The sequence below is a fragment of the Porites lutea genome, chromosome 5 (genome assembly GCF_958299795.1).
Source record: "Porites lutea chromosome 5, jaPorLute2.1, whole genome shotgun sequence".
NCBI lineage: Eukaryota > Metazoa > Cnidaria > Anthozoa > Scleractinia > Poritidae > Porites > Porites lutea.
This window is the reverse complement of record NC_133205.1, coordinates 16,162,938-16,183,763: the sequence shown is the minus strand read 5'-3', so window position 1 is coordinate 16,183,763 and position 20,826 is coordinate 16,162,938. Positions and strand designations below refer to the sequence as shown.

The 20,826-nt window shown below is 38.1% G+C and overlaps 1 protein-coding gene across 1 annotated transcript in view; it reads right to left on the bottom strand.

Annotated features, from left to right (window-relative positions):
- Window positions 1–569: 569 nt before the first annotated feature.
- Window positions 570–20,826, bottom strand: part of LOC140937529 (von Willebrand factor A domain-containing protein 7-like) — a 24,101-nt gene continuing 3,844 nt past the window's right edge. The window contains exons 2-5 of the mRNA XM_073387090.1: window positions 10,617–10,821; window positions 4,908–5,402; window positions 3,688–4,470; window positions 570–1,644 (exon numbers count right to left, since the gene is read on the bottom strand). Coding sequence (XP_073243191.1) covers window positions 1,073–1,644; window positions 3,688–4,470; window positions 4,908–5,402; window positions 10,617–10,779 — 2,013 coding nt within the window. The 5' untranslated portion in view covers window positions 10,780–10,821 and the 3' untranslated portion in view covers window positions 570–1,072. The remainder of the gene's footprint in view (window positions 1,645–3,687; window positions 4,471–4,907; window positions 5,403–10,616; window positions 10,822–20,826) is intronic.

Genomic DNA, 20,826 nt, shown 5'->3' with positions numbered 1-20,826 from the left:
GTTCCCAGGGGCCGCGATCCTTTTGGTCAGCGACCGTTCCGCTGGACAAAGCAACGCGCACTCTGGGAACGAGATTGATTTTCTACCTTTCTATAAGCCTGCGTGGTAGGCGTTTTAAGTTGAAGGAAAAGGGGTTTTTGGGCGCGAGAGAAAAGTGAGGGGTACGCGCCCTCGCGTTTGTCTCGCGCCAGAAACTCTCCTTTTTTTTCTTCCGTTTCAAACGCCTGCCATGCATGCTACCTTTCTATCTGTGGTGGGGAGTACCTTCGAGAGGTGTCGTTTCCTTTCTGCCATATACTTCCTAGCGCCTTACGCCTTACTCCGGGGAAAAAAATTAGCTTTAGGCAAGCTACTATTGTGTAGCGTTGGCCGTTATGTGAAACTTTCAACAAAGAAACGTTTTTCAGGGTTGATGACCTATTTAAAATTTTGTCAAGTAGAGGTGGCTGCTGTGTGTTGGCGCATAGCCATTGTCATAAGTTCAACTACTTCCTGTTTTCCAGTTCATAAAAGGGTATCTTTCAAGTTGCTGGTTTATAGAGAAAGAAGAAAATAAAGGAGACAATCAATTCATTATTACTTATCCTTGATTTATCAGCAAACCAATAGCAACCACAAATTATTTAAAGCCTCTCCTTTTCTTAGATACAATTATAATTATCACCTACAAATTAAAACTTCAAAAAACAGTAGGAAAACAGTCCAAAACCGTTCAATCCTTGAAAACATGCACAATCCTTCATTAACATACTTCTCATCATCAAAATTTAAAGTAGACTTTTAAATTAAAATCTCTAAAGAATCTTCAAATATCAAACCTGACTGAGGACTCTACTGCAGTCTACCGTATATAATAACTTTTCTCCGATACTAAAAACAACTCTTTCCAGTCAATCAACCCCAGTGGGCCTTCGCAGTTCTCTATAAAAGAAAATAGCGCACCAACGCTTTTATACATATCTGTCCTTTTTATATATAGGAGAGGCTGAATTAAAACCGAATGTTGTAACCCTTAACGTTAAAAGCACAGCAACTAGATACGCAGTGTCCCAAGGTTTGTTCCCGTCTTACTTCAAGGGCCAACCATCAAGCTCACGATGTTCCTGGCAGTGACTTTCGAAGTTTCTCCGGTCACAGTGACAAACAACTGATCAACGCTTCCGGGGACAGCCGAACTTTTAGCAATGAAACGGACGCGGACGACGGCGTGGCGGTTCTGGTAAACAGTGATCGGCGAGGCTGAGTAGTTGGCCTTGAAGTTGACAGTTTCTTTGATTTGAAATTTGAACTTTTCAGTAGCACCGGAGTTTAAGATAAAGAACATAGCGAATTCATAGCTGGATTTTGGCGCAGTGAACTCATTTCGGGCGTACATGAGTTTGACAACTACATGGTTTGGTTCCACAGTGCTTTGAGAGTTGCGTTCAAACTGGAAGTTTTTCTTCGTCTTCCCTTTTAGCTGCATATTGAAGGCTTCCGTGGGAGTAGGAAAAGAGGCTGAGAAATGAACACCATCCCCTCCAACTTGTCTGAGAGAGGTTGTGTGGAGAGGCCTTCCATCGGTGCTTAGGATGTTCAGGCTTAGTGAACTGGGCTGCAACTTTTCAGCTCCGTGTACTATCAGAATGACGTGGGCAGTTTTCCCTGAAAAATGATTAAGATTGATCTTGTTTTGATAACTTCGTCCCATGTAAGGGAATCCAACATAGTCTTGGATTCAAGATTCCACGCCTTGGATTTGGGATTCTAGGTATTACAGTCTTTTGTCAGTAGAACTTGGATTCTGTTCCACTCTTAGTGGAATTCCGGATTCCTTGAGCTGTACAGTAAAAACCCACGAGTAAGAACCTACATTTTCCATGGTTAGCCTAAACAGGTTCTTACATAAATGGTGGTTAACATAAATTTAGGCTATCTAGGTTCTTAATAGGTTCTAAATTTCTTGCAAAAAATTATGTCGTTGCTAAAAAGATTTTAGTGATCAGCACCCTTACATTTGCATACCTTATGATTGCTTATATTTTAATATGACCATAATAGAGATCTCTTCTCACATGAATTTTAATTTCTTGAGTCAAAACAACTTTGTATACATGATTGAGCTGTAAATTAAACACAATATTATAAACATCTTCTCAATGACCTCAATCAAACAACATTTATATATGTATTAACTTGCCTTTTGCAATTGCAATTAGTAAATATTTTAAAATGATTTTTGAAAATAAGAACCTTTCTCCAAATTTTAGGCTAAAGAGGTTCTTATATAGAGGGGGTCTAAATTGCAAATTTTAGCCTAACAGGTTCTTAAATCTTAGGTTCTTACTCGTGGGTTTTTACTGTATTTCGGATTCCAAAGCCCAGGATTAATTACTTACAAAGTACTACATGATCGAGCTCCAATCTATATACAGGAACTCCTTTAATTGTATACACCCAGCCGCAATCTTAGATCCTCTAATAGAAATTTATTAGTTAAACCCTATTTTAATCTCAATTCGTATGGTAAACGAGCTTTTTCTGTTGCTGCTACGGAACTTTGGAATAACTTACCTGAGGATATTAAATCTGCAAACTCAATTGATGATTTTAAACGCCAACTTAAAACATTTCTTTTTATGCGAGCTTATGAATCGTGATGTTTTTATTTGTTGGATTTTTTATCTATTGTGTACATTTATCTATTTTGTAGTTAGCGTCTAGTTTTAATGTCAATTTCTTGTGATTATTTTTACTTTTTAGTTTTATCTAATTTTTGTAAACAGCGCCTTTGAATCTTGTAGAAAAGGCGCCATATAAATGGATTATTATTATTATTATTATTCCACAAGTAGAATTTCCCCGGATTTCCGATTCCACTAGCAAAAATTTCCGCGGATTCCGGAATCCAGATTCTCTTACAATGGGATAGAATAAATGTTTGTGTCAATCAGTACTGCAATGCCAGTTTGCATCGTTTTTAACCGCGGTGCGCTGCTCCCGATTCAAAAATAAATGATATGGGAATATATGAGCTATTTTGCTTCAGAGCTCAGGTAGAACTGTCGAGTACCTTTGTTTACGACTACAAAATGAGCACGGGCTGCAGTTCTGCCTTCTGCCAGGAATTCTCACCTCAGCAGGGAGGACGCACGACAATGATGCACATGCCTGCGAACCGAACTATATCACAAGCAGAAAAAAAGTATCGAGAAAAATACTACCCGTATATAAATCTATAACTCTGTAAAAATGTTGTGACTTCTTTCCTTCAATAACCAAATAGTATTTTTCTTGATTATTATACATTTTGCTTTGCGATATAGAGATCCTCAAATTGTTTTTTGTGTATGAAGAGCTATGAGGGCAACTAGAGGGTTTGTTGTCAATATGTATTTTACGTTCCCAAAACATTTTACGTTCCCAAAACGTAAATTGGTTAATAAGTTGAGGTAAGCTTCTTACTGGACACTATTATACATTAAAAAACACTTTTGTTTTGTTCTTGTTGTTGTTGTTTTTTTATTTTCACGAATTAAAAGTCCCAAACAGGTGAATTATAAGCCCTGGCCTACCGCTGGCCTAAGGCTATGTTCTTGATACCATTCAAAAACCTCAACCGTCAACTATCTCACTATTTGCACCTTTTTAGTGGTCCAAATCACCACCTTCTCTAGGGAGAGTTAACGAATAAGAAAAAAAACTTACCCTTCAAGGGATAGCGAATTGGGAAGGGTGTCCCTGATCGACGTGGGATGACAAAGATGAAGTCGAACACCACATTTGTCTTGCTAGAACCTTTCAACAAATATGTGTACTTTCCCGCCTTCGGCGACACCACCAATTGCCAGATTCCTGGTGTTGGGTTCTTTACATCAAATATTGTCACTTTGGACAGCACGCTCTTCCCAGAGGTGACAAAACGTCCCAGGGGATCTTTTAGGTTGATATCTGCACCACTGTTCTCACTGGAAACCGAAACAATAATTTTCTCCATGGTGTCATCCACGAGCAATATGTGTACAGAAGGGGAAGCACTTCGCTTCTTTCTGAAGAAACTTCCAAGACCTCCAGCACAGGTTGTACCACCAAGAAGATCTTTGGCTACTTCCTTCATCCTGGCGATATCAGCGCGATTCTTAGGCAGCGAAAAAACTTGACCACAAGTGTCCCTTGCAAGGTCCTCAAATGGCTTGACAGACGATGGGTCACCACAGCCTCTTGTTGCAAAAAAGTAGACATTTATACCCGCTAGTTTCGCATGGTTTCTCGCCACCTCGATGTTCTCTGATGTGGCATCTTTAGGTGGTGCATCAGTGAAAATGTACAGGGGAGAGTCATTTTCAGGGCCAGCATTCAAGGCTTCGATAATTCCTTTAAAGGCCATCTCAGGGCAGTCACCTCCACCATGTGCACGAAGTTCGTTAATTTTTGCAATAAACTCTTTCCCGCTTTCATTTCCAGCGTTCTTTCTAAAAACCCTCCCTTTTTCTGAAGATTTTAAGACATAGTATTGAAATTTCAGTCACATTCAGTAGTCTAAAATTGGCTCGCATTTTATAATAAATGTTTTTCTCCAAAATCCCTACAATTTCGCTGTTACTATAGAAAAGTTACCATCAGAATCATTCAAAAGGAAAAATGCAGTATATTCTTGTGGTTGAAGTCGAATGATTCCATGACGCAAATGGCCTTAACTGTGGAGAACAGCTCCTTCAAAAATGTGTTGGTCAACTGCTGACCGAAAAGTCTGCATTCTCAAGAGTTCACTGGTAAGAACTTGATCTTGATTTCCAAAACCAGCAAAGCAGAGGGTCGGGTTATTGGGGGGAGCAGTTTTAAGTAACTTGGTGTTACCAAAAGTAGTAAAAAAGTGTGGCAAATTTACGTACAAGTATCCACTTATAATTAACACACAGCCTCCATACCTGGATCATTGAAAGGTGACAAGATGTAATCCACTTCTAAATTTGGTCTCGGGATGTTAACAATGTATGTAGCGATGTCCTTTGCTGCTTGAATTTCATCAGACATACTCCCTGTGTCATCAATAGCAAACATCATCGTAGTTCTATCCAAGTTCTTTGTCCCAACAAACTTCTGAAACTTTTCTTTGCCGATCTCCCTTTCAATCATTTTCATGAACTTTTTCATTGCATCTCTACACAAGCTACAGCGCTTCTTACGAGGCTTCTTTTTCTCTATCTCCCTGGCGGTGTAAAGCGCATGCCCAAGAGACTGGCGGATGAAAGATTGATCGTTGCTCTGATTGGCAGCTAGTTTGATGATCTTTTCAATCTTCTTCAGTCTGGCTGGTGATTGTACATAAAATGACTCAAGAGCCTGGCTTTCATACACTGATTTTTCGACTTCATCTACGGTTTTCAGGAAACTGTTCGACGGGGACGCACTTTCGGCAGAAGCTTTAATGAGCAGAATAAAACAAAAAAAGTTAAGGTGGCTCGATACAGTTTTTTAGGGTCCATACCTTGAGCATAAACTACGTAGCCATAAACAAAGCAAAGATTTGGAAAAATTGCCACCACAGTTGTATTAGATAAAGATGAAAATTTGTTATTATCAGGGTTGCAATGACATCGGAGTTGTCATAGCAACAAAATGACGCCATTACCCATTTTACTTGCCGCAGTATTTCTCGACACTGGGAACTGTTCTTCCAAAATCGTTCAAGAGAGCCCTTTCTTCCAATAGCTGCCTCGATGTTCGTGAAGTTTATCTGTAATCTGTCTCTGCAGTCTTGTTAGCGGTTTTGTAAACATTTCGGTCTACTTTAAGAAATTAGCGAATAATTTTTAAACCGCTCGATAGATTTTTTAAAAAAATTGAGATTCTCAAGATTAGACGTCGTTTTAGGAGACCTTTGAGTCTCAAGATTATTGCTAAATTGTAAGGCAGTAAAATAAGGGGTACAATTCGCTAATTTTTTATCGGAAGTTTCGTGTTTACAAGTGAAAGCCTCTCATTATTCCGCTTACTGTCTCAAAGTTTTATTTTCACATGAACAGCAGTAACTAACAATGCATTTGAAATATGCAAAAATGCTAGCTATTGTTTTGCACGAAAATATGAAACTTGGAGACAATACTCCTGAATAATGAAAGGCTCTCACTTGAAAACAAAAAATTTCTGACAAAGCATTAGCGAATTGTAGCCGTTAGTTTACTGCCATACAATATATCAATAATCTTGAAACTAAAAGCTTATATTAAAGGACGGTTTATCTTGAGAATCTTAAAACTTTAAAAAAATATATCAAGCGGTTTAAACGTTATTCGCTAATTTGTTAAAGTAGGCCGAAATGTTTACAAAACCGGTTACAAGAGCGCCTCGTTACATACTAATCAAATCCTTCTTTCTAGCAATCAGCTGGATCTATCTCCATGATCTTTCACACACGTTTTTAAAAAGATTTAAACTCTTATGAGGTGAAATTGCATGTCAAAAGCACTTCGTTTTCAACAGATAACAGCCAAACATCAAGATCTTCCAATTTTTACCGCATTTCTAGCCATAAAAACTTTATCCCAAAATATCTCCATAACGCTCTTACAGATTTCGCTTAAACTTCACGAACATCAAGGTGGTTGTTGCAAGAAAAGTTTCCCGTGAACGATTTTGGAAGAACAGTTCCCAGTGTCGAGAAATACTGCTGCAAGTAAAATAGGTAATGGCGTCATTTCGTTGCTATGACAACTACGATGTCATTGCAACTCTGATCATAACAGAGTTTCGTCTTTATCTAATACAATTGTGGTAGCCATTTTTCCAAATCTTTGTTTATGGCGACGTAGTTTATGCGCAAACTTGGGAGGTATTGACCCTGAAAAACTGTATCGAGCCACCTTAACCAAAATTAGCGGGTGTGGTTACTCTAGGGCTTTCCACAAGTTGCTCGAGATTTTCTAAAACCTTTCCCGTAATATCTCAAAAGGTTACTCAAAAGTTGCAGTCAAAAAAGTTGCTTGAAAAAACAAAAAAACTTTTTTTGGTCTGATGCTAAAAAATGCAAACTGCAAATTGTAAAACTTACAAAAGTAAGATTTCTAACCTTTTTTTGTAATTTTACGGCGTAACCAGCGTTGCTAAATACCTTTGTCCTCAATTAAAACCAAAAAATGTAATGAGCTAATAAAATTGTTGAATGACTCTCCTCACCCGAGACACTCGAGTCAGTCGAATCTTCGTTTACCATTTTGAATTTTCTCTAAAAACCGCTGACCTACCAGCCCAGCTACGTTTATCTCGCGTCCATGATCTGCCCCAGGGGGGGGGGGGAGGATTTGGCTCCTTTTTTACTGGAAATGCATAAATTGTCTACTAACACATTGTGAAATATGAAGGAAAGCAACCTAGAGAACCTGGGAACGAGGTTGGAAGGAAAGGCTCCAATTTAAGCACTAAAAGCTGCTCCGATATCTCGTACTTAGATGATAACTAGAGAAATTGATCAGAATGCAAAAAGTTGCTCGAAATACAAGAAGTTGCCAAAAAGTTGCCGAGCAACTTGTGGAAAGCCCTAGGTTACTCTATTGCCTCACTAGAGTCGGTAAGTAGTATCAGTCCCAGATGACTGGACGGGGTTATTCAAAATGGCGGACTCACAGCAAGGGGGTAAACCGGGATGGGTTTAGGGGAAAAACCTGTTTTGGGGCGTAAAAGACTGGTTTGGGGGGTAATGAGATGCAGGGCATGCAGGTACATGAGAGAAAAGATAATAATGCTGGAAACAATGAGTAAAAAGGGCGCTATGAAACGAACACCCTTCTCAGTTTTTAACGACTCAATCCATGGTCACACAATTTGTATATGGAGGCTTTATGTCGAACAGCAGTAAAATGTTTTAATTTAAAGAGACGTTTTTTTATAAGTTATTAGCAAAGTTCCTGGTGAAAAAAAGGTTTGGTGAGGTGTTGTACGACTTTCACCTGGATCGGATTTGGCATTTTAACGGTGCATATGATAATTTCCGTTTGAGGGATGTGCATTGCTTTGAAGGACATGAATTATCAAGGGCATTGATCAAAAAATAAGCAATCTGATAAACTATCAATTTTCCGAAACCTGCTGACACATTTACAAACACATCCTTGTTGTCCACGATAATTGCTCGAATTGCTTGTCGCTGATGATCATTTGCCTTTGAAATTTTGAATGGGCTGTTTTTTTCGTAAAAAGGGAGTGGCCTAAAGCTCTATTTTTGGCTCACTTCTGTTCCTTATTTACAAAAACGAATTACTAAGATTCTTCGCTTAGAATATAGGAAAGGTTATTTGCTAAAATTATAATACAAATACATCGTTTTCTGTTACTCATTTATTGGTTCTTCACACTGAAATAACCAAAGACCTCCACAGAATATTTACTTGGCTCTGCTAAAATAAACGGACAATAACAAATAAAAACTACTTAGTCTTATAGTCATCGGTTCACGACAGAGTTTCGACATAAGAGGCAACTATTTAATCTCATGTATTCCCTTTTGGTAGAATGGAACAACATGGAAAAGAGGGAAAACTGCTTAGTGTCTTGTCCCTAGTATTGACAAATTTCTGACTTCGAGCACTCACTTCTGCAGGGTTTAGACAAAAAGCAACAAGTGGCATTGAAATTGTTAAAAGGATGAAGCCATTTGTAATGATAAAAACTAATATAAGCGCATATAGATCAATATTAGAGTTTGTTTTTTACCGTATTTCCTCGAATAAGCGTCCACGCTCTAATAAGCGCCCTTCCCCAAATAAGCTTCCACCCCCTAGGCCATTATATCAAACAAGCGTCCCCCTAGAATAATCGCCTTCCTCCCCTCCCCCCTCACAGATCTTGAACCAAACTCTAATTAATTAATTAATAGTATAACTAATATTGTAATAGTATATACTACATAATTTTGTTTTTAAGTAGGTTAAGTATGATCGTCCGGGTGAACGTAGGCCTGAATGGGACTGTTGTTGTTGACAGTGACTGACGTTTCGACAACCTGTGGGTCAGCCATCTTGGGATTCAAACGTCAGTTGATAGTATTAAACCAGAGCTTAATACCATCAAATGAAATCTGAAATAAGTGCTGAGAGCTTATTCGAGGAAATACGGTATTAAAATTCAGATATATCGCGTACTCTGATTGGTTGAAAATCCGTGCTTATGAGAGTTTAGATACGGAGCTAAAAGTTTGTTATGAAAATTAGAAAGTAATGCGTGAGGAATTTGATGGATTTTTTTGTCATAAAACAAAATAAAAAAGCCTTGACTTTACCTTGTTGTGTTTCAAAGCACTTGGGAGGAAGCGGCAAGAGCACTTAAGAACTAGGGAGAAACACTCGACTACATCTCGTGTTTCGCCCTACACTTCTTTCGTACTCTAGCCGCTTCCTACAAAGTGCTTTGCAACACAACAGAGCACAGTCAAGGTTTCTTTATTTGTTTTATATAGTCTGGGATAGTATAGGTAAAACCGTCGGGAGTCGCAGAAGAATAAGGGCATACAAAGTAACTGTTTCAGTATCTTATCATGGTTAAAGAGAAAGTGCATTCATTTCGAAACTTGCAGTTACACATACCACCACCCTGATTGGCCTAAACTGATCCATTGGTCAAGTTAATAAAAGGACGAATGTACACTGTGCATGCAGTGCCTATAATGCAAGAGCAGCCCGGCTTTTAAGGGGGAAGTCTGGTTAAAAGCATTATTCTTCGTTGATTTCCACCCTTTTTCTTAAATATCTAGCCAAGATTTCATTCAATCAAAAAATGACGCAATTAAGTTGCTGTCCTTAATTCAATAATTATTTGAGAACTTTTCGATGATTTTTCAAATTTTTTTAATGTATAAAAATTAGGGGGGAGATGTTTAAAAGTTTGGAAAAATGGAAAAACAATGGATTTGGGGGTTGTGAAAAATTGAGATATGCGAAGTGAATAATTGGTAGACAATTACGAATTACCAGCTCCCTCAGTAACGTCGTTACTGAGGGAGTAAAAACGACTTGTAGTAATCGTTTGAAATTCAGGCTACTGGTCAGCTAGCTATTGGCCAATTTTTGTTCCCATCCCTAGTAACAGTCCCCTAAAGTCTGCGAAAGTTAACTCGGCCCAGTTCCCTTCTCGTTTGTAAAGTGGCGAATAAGTTATTGCTTTTATTCCATGTCACCACCATGGCTTGAAAACAATGAGGTAAAATTCTACATCATAGGGCATAGAGTGGTTTTCGTTTGAGTGTCGTAAAACCAAAACCAAAGTAATTACTCTGGCCAATCACATAGGATACAGACAATACATTGAACCAATCAAAAGTCGAAGTAATTACATGTGGCTGACGCAAAGCGCGGGAAAATGCATGCGAGCGCGTCACAATTGGCTTTGGTTTTACTTCTGATTGGATGAAAAGGTGGCGCGAATCTTTTAAGCCAATCCCATCGTGTAGAAAGTGCAAAACCAATTACTTTTCGACACTCAAATGAAAACCGCTCTAATAGGCACCTTGTCCTCATCCTTGCTTCAAACTTAACACTTCATGCTCCTCCTCTACCTCATTCTCCCCACCCCCGTCTCCTTGAATTTGAAATAAACAGCAGTGATAATTGCTACGAATTTGAATGATCTCCGATGAACAGGCCTACCTTCATCTTCGTCGGAGAAAGTCAACATAGCATTTCTTGTGTCGACTAAAGAGTCCACATGGTAACTCAACTGAGACGAAACCAAGCTGGTCAATGACAAAACTGACACCAGGCAGAAGACAGATGAGCAGATCCTGAGATCTATTGGGCTTTGTTTCCCCATACTTCTTATGCACTTTACTGCACCTGTTCTCGATAAGGATGGCTGAAAAAATAAAGAACAGTGCCGTATGGGTTCGTTTTTTTCTATCATTTTTGTAGCAGAGCTCCACGCGCGCCCATGCATAAGAAAATGTGGTAATCTACCAATCCTAGAAATTTTGGTAATTACGTAACCGTACGCCCGTCCGCCCGCCGTCCGTCTGCACCACAGGCAGTACCAATGTAAAATAACTCAACCAACAGATATGGCAACCCAAATGCAACTTGATGTTATTTTGGCGGGAAATCGCATAGCCACCGGCGTCTTGTGAAGCAGAGACAACTAAAGAGTCAATAAAGACAAAACGGAAAGCGGAAATTGTTTCTTTACCCGTGTTGTCTAAAGTATTAAGCTTAGGTTAATTGTCATGACCACAAATTTGGAATATAGAGTAAGAGGGAGAAAAAAAGAGAAAATAGGCGACAGGCCAGCGAAGCACGAGAAAAAGAGCAAACGGAGAGCAAGAGCGATGAGATAAGGAGCCTTTTTTATTTGGGCGTGGCCCAAATAGAGTAATCGAAATGGCTTGTTTTGACGCAAATGTGCAATAGACATGCAATACGTGTTAACGTAAACAATGTCTTTCAATTTGGCAATGATTTTAAGAATCGGGTAAAATTCTTTACTCGAACATTTCAAGCTGCACAATTAATAATGGATATGCGTCCAGTTGGTTTAATTTAGAACGTGGCGTCAGACAACGCTGTCCTTTGTCGGGATTACTGTTTGTATTAGCTGTAGAAACACTTTCCGCCTGTATACGATCTTGTAAAGGAATAAAATGAATTCAAGTCGCCAATAGAGAAATTAAATTATCCCAGGACGCCGATGATACCACCACTTTTTTTAAGGATGAACTCTCGCTTAGGAAACTTCTGGATTGGTAGACATTTATGGTGATTGTAGTGGGCTCAAACTAAACGCTGCAAAAACAGAAGCATTATGGCTCGGGAAAAATGCAGCCAGGAAGGATACTCCCTTTGGAATTAAGTGGCCGGAAACACCTATCTGTGCTCTAGGGACATCTTTTTCATACAATTAAAGTGAGTGGGAAAACTTCACCCCTTAAATAAACAAACTTAAAACACTTTTTAATCTTTAATTACAACGCGACCTTTCGGTATATGGTAGAATAACAATAGCCAAAACACTGGGGTTGTCAAGACTGCTTTTCTCGAGCGCCTGCATTTGCACATCCGCTCATGTTATAGATAAGGTGAATAGACTGATTGTTAATTTTGTCTGGAGAGGAAAGAAGCCAAAAATTAAGAGCGACACCGTTATAGGTTCAAAAGATCAAGATGGACTTGATTTGCCGGAGTATGAAACTTTTCCCAAATCTCTGCAATGTGCTTGGGTCCCAAGAATGCAGGAAGGTGTAGGTAATCAGTGGATGACAATTCCATCATTTTATCTGGGAAAAAAAGTTGGTGGACCCTTTCTTTTTGATTGCAACTATGATATTAACCTTTTAAATCTTAACACTGTGCCAGCTTTCTATATAGACGTTCTCAAATCTTGGGCTGATGCTCAGGGTGCGCGAGAGCGAGATGATGACCGAGCCAGCCCGGGAAATATAATTCTGTGGAATAATAAGAATATAACCATAGCAGGCAAGTCTATATACTGGAAAGACTGGCACGCTGCAGGTATAGAAAGAATCTGTGACTTATTAAATGAAAATAATAAACTTCTAAGTTATGAAGACTTCTGCAGGAAAACCGGCCTTAGGCCGCCTTTTACTAATTTCTACGGTCTTATTACGGCCATTCCAGACAAATGGAAACGTGCAGCTCTCAGGCCGGACTCTAATTTCAGTGAGCAGAAGTTGAAACGAACAGCTGAAAACAGCTGCAAAAGTATTCGTAAACGGTTAATAGAAAGGAAATTCCAGGAACCTTTGGCTAGCTCTAGGCTATGCAGACTAGGTCCTGATTCTAACAAGCTTAAAGCAATTTACACTTTGCCATTTCGCTTAACCAAGGATACTAAATTATGTATGTTCCAGTACAAAATAATCCACAATATTTACCGTATGGCAGCAAATTATATAAGATGAAGATTTCAAACTCCCCGCTTTGCGTTCATTGTAACTCTTTAGAAACACTTCCCCATATGCTAGTCAATTGTACCGAAATTAACAGTTTCTGGGCAAAAATAATCTCCTGGTGGAATTATCAAAGCGGAGACTGTTACCTTGTAGATGAATTAAGCATACTTAATGATTACTATCCAGAAAACAAAAGAACTCTAATTTTCAATTATTTTATGTTACTGGGAAAGAGACACATTTTTGCTCAGAGAATTTGAACCGAAGACCCCTAACATCGACCTGTTTTTTGATTTTGTTAAGGTGGCTCGATATAGTTTTTCATGGTCAATACCTCCCAAGTTTGAGCGTAAACTGCGTCGCCATAAACAAGGATTTGGAAAAATTGACACCACAGTCGTATTAGATAAAGATGAAAATTGGTTATGATCAGGGTAGCAATGACATCGGAGTAGTCATAGCAACGAAATGACGCCATTACCTATTTTACTTCCAGCAGTATTTCTCGGCACTGGGAACTGTTCTTCCAAAATCGTTTACTGGAGCTTTTACCTACGATAGCTGCCTCGATGATCGTGAAGTTTGAGCGAAATCTGTAAGAGCGTTATCGAGATATTTTGGTATGAAGTTTTTCTGGTTAGAAATACGGTGAAAAATTGACAATCTTGATGTTCGACTGTTATCTGTACTAAACGAAGCGCTTTTGACATGCAATTTCACCTCATAGTAGTTTCAATCTTTTTAAAAACGTGTGTGAAAGATCATGGAGATATCTCCAGCCGATTGCTAGAAAGGAGGATTTGATTAGTATGTATCAAGGCACTCTTATTAGCCGTAATGTAAACATTTCGGTCTACTTTAACAAATTAGCGAATAATTTTTAAACCGCTCGATAATTTTTTTTTTAGAAAATTTAAGAATCTTGAGATTAACCCTCCTTTTATATGACCTCTTAGTTTCAAGATTATTGATATATTGTAAGGCAGTAAAATAAGGGCTTGAATTCGCTAACATTTTGTCAGAAATTTTGTGTTTACAAGTGAGAGCCTCTCATTATTCAGGGTATTGTCTCCAAGTTTCATATTTTCGTGCATAACAATAGCTAGCAGTTTTGCATATGTCAAGTGCATTGTTAGTTACTGCTGTTCACGTAAAAATGAAACTTTGAGACAATACCCCTGAATAATAAAAGGCTCTCACTTGTAAAGACAAAATTTCTGACAAAATATTAGCGAATTGTAGCCCTTATTTTACTATCTTACAATATATCAATGATCTTGAAACTAAGAGGTCAAATAAAAGGACGGTTTATCTCAACACTCTTAAATTTTTTAGAAAATTTATCGAGCGGTTTAAAAATTATTCGCTAATTTGTTATAGTAGACCGAAATGTTTACATTACGGCTAACAAGAGCGCCCCGATACGTACTAATCAAATCCTTCTTTCTAGCAATCGGCTGGAGGTATCTCCATGATCTTTCACACACGTTTTTAAAAAGATTGAAACTACTATGAGGTGAAATTGCATGTCAAAAGCGCTTCGTTTAGTACAGATAACAGTCGAACATCAACATTGTCAATTTTTTACCATATTTCTAACCAGAATAACTTCATCCCAAAATATTTCGATAACGCTCTTACAGATTTCGCTTAAACTTCACGAACATCGAGGCAGCTATCGTAGGTAAAAGCTCCAGTAAACGATTTTGGAAGAACAGTTCCCAGTGCCGAGAAATACTGCGGGAAGTAAAATAGGTAATGGCGTCATTTCGTTGCTATGACAACTCCGATGTCATTCTAACCCTGATCATAACAAATTTTCATCTTTATCTAATACAACTGTGGTGTTAATTTTTCCAAATCTTCGTTTATGGCGACGTAGTTTACGCTCAAACTTGGGAGGTATTGACCCTGAAAAACTGTATCGAGCCACCTTAAAGGCAAGCTAATTGTACATAAATGTATATTCCAATCCAAAGGGTTAATTATCAAGTTTCACTCTCTATGGAAACCTCTCCTGTCCTTACTATAAGTTTTAATTATATAATCACCATGGCTCTTTTGTGTAAAGTAGTGTAATTTATTTATCTATTTATTCAATGTTTTGTTTTGTAATACATTGTAATGTTTGCAATAAAGTGTTGAAGCATTAAAAAAATAATAATAATAAAAATAAAAAAATAAAACATGTAAAACATGTAAAAAAAAATAAACAAGGCAAGTAAACAAGCGAAGCGAGGCGAATGTCTGCCATGCGCACGTCTTGTACAAGGTAAGAGGCTTGTGGGAAAGAAAGCTCTGCTAGCACGGCACTTTATCGCACTTTTACGATCTCAAAAGTTAATCTGAATCTTCAGTATTTTTACCTCATCGAAATTTGGAAGTCTGAAGTCCAGGGATGAAATTTATCAAAAATATTTGGAATATTAACGTCGGGTTTTGGTCACAATAAGATCACAAGCAACGAACCTTGAAACACAGAAACTCACAAAACGGATCGAAATCCACCAATCACAAATCACAAACAATGACCTTTTGAACCCTTGAAGTAAACTTTTGTTTCCTAAGAGGTCCGCTAAGATGATTGGCGTCTGACATTTTTTGACGAGAGGATCGAAATGCACCAATCACAGAAAGACAATTTTAGTTGCCTGTTTCCTAGGAGGTCATCTGAATTTGCTGTTTTCTGGTTTTTTATGTCCATTTTCTTGTTCTCATTTTGTTACGTCGGGTGGATAATCCAATGAGGGATTTGGATTTCGTTTGATCCGAAATTTTTCAAAGCGGCAGAAAGAGGTAGTTTGGATAAAATTTGGCGACGCTGTTTCGAAGAACGTTTCAATATATTGTTGAAGTATGTTATCGTGCCTTAAACTTACAAATGCACATACTCTTCGCGGTAGGCCCACACTAAAAAATGACACTAAGCGTTTTCGGAATGGGCTGGTCCGCGAACTCAAAGAAAAACAAACGAAACTGTCAAGACGTTCAATGACATCAAATACTCATAGACGTAATGACAAATCGGAATATCAGGAGTGTACGTGTGCAATTGATAAGAGTTTAAAGAGAGGAATGTGTATCAAGTTTGAGAGTCGGAAGATTTATATAGCTGGTAATCAATTGGACAACAGTGATTTGGATATTCACAATGCGGAAGACAAGAAGCTGCCTGACTGAACGAAGAAGCTGCACAGAAGCAAAATTGTGTGGTAGAAGAAATAAAAGAAATTGAATTGAAATCTCGTCCTGGGAAATTTATTTATAACAGAATTTATAATTCCGTTGGTTTAAATAAGGTTAGTTATTTCTCTCTACCAATGAAGAAATTAAGATCTTTGTTACAGAAAACACGGAAAGTTAGAGTTTTTGTATGGAAGGGTATTCGGAAAAATACACAATTGTCGTCTAAATTTCATAGTTACGTTAAAAATACAAATGTAAAATGGTTTAGACTTAAACAGGTACAGAAGTAAATTACTGTAACAGTTTGAGGTTTTTACCTACAGGGTAACTCCAAAATAGTTCGTAAACGAGGGAAGGTGTGTCTGTCGTCTAAACATCAAAGCAGAGGCGATTTAGGCAGGATGAGATATCCAAATAGGGTTTTAAGTAAGTATTTGCCTCTCTGCACATGCAATTATCCATTTTAGAGTGATTAAAAGAGTTTGAATCACCGGGTTAATTTTGGCCAATTTAAGATTTGTACTGATATCGAGAAGAATCCAGGACCTTCAGTTATAGATGCTACAAAAACAATTCATGCTCCATACTGTCAAGGAAAAGTTACAGTCCAGCAGTATTTGCTGGACAACAATGTTTTGCAATAAGTCTGTGCGCTTTAATTTAGAGTAGGATAAGAAGGATTACTTCAGTTGATGACATGACTCAAATAATGATTGTTGGTAATCAATTATATTCTGGTCTGTCACTGCTTAAAAGACAATCTTTGTTAATGTTAACAGAATTGTCAGGAATGGTTTCAGTGTTTAAGCGATTTTTCCAGCTTGAATACAGCGAAAGTTATACTTGTAACATGCATGATGATGCCAGAATTGAGGGATATCACTACTGTATATGCCACTGGGTACAGCATTTGAAACACTCTAGGCTCCGAACTACAACTCATTCATTTTAACGGTGGGAATTTTTGGTGTTGGTATCTACAGCATTGAGGGTGGGGGATTGATTGTCATGCTACAGATATGTATGGTAACAGTCATAGTGAAGGGACATGTATATTATTGGAAATACCATCCATGCATAAATAAGTAGAATATTTTTAGAGTCCATATAGGACTATACCAATATATACCAATGTTCCTGTAAACAGTGCTGCGCTATAGCAGTTTATGCAACGTGTTACTCTGTTATAAATCCTTGTGGATACTGGACTTCAGGAACTTTATCTACCCTTGTTAGTAACCGGAATACACTGTACAATGTGACAGGTGTGAAAAGACATATTGTCGGTCGATCTTCCTCAAAGTGTCAGTATCAGTGGAGCTGAGATAAACCTTACTGTCCGGGCTGTAAGCACTGGTGTCCTATGTTGCAATTTGGCTGAGAGCAAGTCTGTGTTGAAAATGTGCATTTCAAAACATTGTCATGAAGTGACAGGATTTTTGTTGCCGATTGGAACATACTGTATAAGCTGTGTGGTTCAGCAAAGAAGTAGTAAAGAGTAAAGGATTTATTTATTGTTTTATTTTGACAGTTGTTTAGCTGCAATAAGGCATGTTAAAAGTATCATACGTGTAGTACGACGACGTTCAAATATACGCTCCCACAGCGTCTTGTTTGTTGGAAGAACAACATGAATTTGTAGCGGCGGTGAGAAAATGAGAAATGCTAGCGGCCAACGAGGGAAAAATGAGCGGCATTGAAAAAAGTGAACAAAAACATGTACGACATTTCCTCCACAAAACGTGTAACCAGGAAGTTTCTGGACGTTTCACGTAGTCGTGCAAAACAACGGCAAAGAAGTGTGCTGTACGTGCAAAGTTGTTTTTTTTTTTGGCTTATTAGACCTGTTGTTGTTTTTTCACAATTCTCGTTGCCTTCGCCGCGTAGCATTACACGATTTTATAGTTACTTTGAGCAAACTAGAAATATTAAAGAGAGCTTCGCTTTTAGCCTTGGCTAAATCTATATATTAAGCAACAACATCCTATAAAAAAGCTCGAGTTAAATTAAATTTCGATTTATACGAAAAAGAAAAGTAATAAGAGATTTTCAAATTTGCTAAAGAACAAAAGTGTCTTTAAGTTGTGGAGTCGAAAAATATTTGATAATGCAAACGTTCCGCCAGAATGCTAAGGCCACAGGATACCCACTTTCTGAATTTGAAAATAAGCGCCTCTAAAAATTATGATCGACGCAATTCATACCCGTAACTACGTTCACTAAGTTTTGTCCACTCTGTCTGCTAAATGAAATTCCAACTTAAGCTTGTAACACTGAAACTGATGGCTACTGCGCATGTCACAGCTGGTGTCCTATCCAAGAAAATCCTTTGGAAAACTTGTTTTAATGCCTAAGCGCTCATTTTAATTACGTGTCAGTATTGCCCTTTACTAACAGACGTTGCGTATATCTAAATAGGTAGTTACTTTGACTCTCTCTCTCTCCTCCGCAGAGGCTCCCGCTGGGTATCCCTATAAAAATAGCAATAATTGAAAAAAAAGAAAGCGCGCGGGGGACGATGGGAAGAGGGAAAAAGCGAGAACCTCTGGCGTATAATGCATTCAAGATGGCATAAACCAAAAGAAGCAAGGCTGATTTTACAGTCGGGAATATATATATATTTTTACCAATATTTCGGAAGGCAGGGCCTTCCATCTTCAGGGTCTTACATATACTGAAGAGGTTTAAGCTAGGACGTCACAATTAGAAATAAAGAATAGCGTGCAATATGATACTATAATTATAACACGTGAAAATTTAAATGAGAAAAAAAGTGAACGTTAAAAGTATGCGAAACAAAAATAAAAACCGTTGAAGTAGTGATTTGAATGAAATTTGAAATGTAAAAATAGTACAAATAAATGATAACAAATAGAAGAAATAACGAATGTATTACATTTCTTCTTTCTTATTCATACCTCTAATGGTTTTACCTCTCTAGATGAGATATGCTTCTCTAGCTCTTCGTACACTGTCTCTGTTAGTTTTAATGAGCTCTACTGGGATAAGTGTGATGTCGTTAGCAGAGTGATCAGTAGTAAGAAAGTGTTCTGAGACTGTGGTGGGTTGAGAGATATTAGATGGGTTGTCAACTGGTCTGCGGTGTTTGTTGAAACGGTCTTGGAGTCGTCGTTTAGTTTCACCTATGTATTGTTTGGAACAGTGGTTGCATTGTATCATGTAAATGACGTTTTTGGAGTTACAGTCGATGTGATTAGTGATAGGTCTGGTTTTGCCTGTAGAGTGGAATGTGTATGAAGTTTGTCCGTAAGATATGTATTTACTCATGACGAAACCCAGTTACTTGCAAGGGGTCTCTCTTTTTGCCCCACTCCCCGTCATATAAATTGGACTGAAATCAAAGCTGACTTCAATGAATTTAGCCGACGCATGCGCCTCCTTGAATATTTTCTTGACTACCCACCCCAAGCCAATCCTAATCCATTTCGTCCTAAAAGCACTTGGACTCCTCCTTCTCACCGAGAAATCGCACTAGACACTTTTTTAAACGCAATGGAACATGAAGCATGAAACATAAAACCTGAACCTGTACGTGACAACTTGACCTCACGCGAACGACATGCCCTTAGATCACTTAACAAACAACGCGACATTGTTATTAAATCCGCTGACAAAGGATCAACCACAGCAGTTATGGACAGAGACTGGTATATAAACGAATACTTACGACAACTCAACGACACCAAATTCTACAGACCTCTTGACAACGATATTACCGATGACATCCAAAAAAAGGTTACAGGTCTACGCTGAACGCATGCTTCGTGACAATATCATTGACGACCACACTAAACGTTTCTTGATACAGTCTAACCCCAAACCCGGACGTTTCTACATTTTACCCAAAATACATAAGACGGGTAACCCTAGCCGCCCCATTGTTTCCAGCAACAGTCATCCTTCTGAACGTATTTCACAATTTGTAGACCACCATCTCAAACCCTTAGTGCATACGACACATTCATTCATAAAAGACACTACACACTTTCTTAAAAAACTGGAACATTTTGGGCAGCTACCCGAAAACGCCTTTCTTGTCTTTCTTGGAAAATTAAATCGAAGCGTATGTTCATCAGTGGTTCAAGCATTTTTCAGTCTGTTGTCTATGTAATTCAGGTGAAGGAAGATAAAAACCCTGGTGAACAAAGCTTGAGAATATGCAGTTATTGGACTGTGGAATGCCATGTCTTAATTGAGAGATTTATGCTAAGTAGGGTAGACTTGCTATAACATAAACCTCAATGTTGTTTATATTCCAAAACAATTGATGACCAATACGACTTCAAATCACGTTTACTGGCAGTCATACGTTACAGAAAGAAAAAAAACCGATACGTTAAAAGAGAAATTCTGAAAGGTTTTGAAGAAAGGTTACGAATATAAACTTGTAACATTAATTTGAAAAGATGATAAGAATTTATTAAATTCCCTCCAACCTGTTTAAGCAGTTTTGTGCTCAATTCTTTTAATTATTTCTTAGAATACAATCAGCAGATTTGAAAGTTAAAAGTAAATGAGGGGTTGGGATTAAGTGATTTTGCCTGGCTATCGCTTCTTCATTAGAAGCCTAATAAGAAAAGCTCAAATCCCCTATATTTTTTAATGAATCTGGTACTAGCCCTAACCCTACACTTTCTATAATGTCACGTGGAACCAATGTTAAGGAAAATTTTGTGTAATGGCAAGTAAAATTGAAATCAGAATCTTTTTTAGGGATTAATGTTTAAAGAACCATCAGGCCTAGTCCTTGG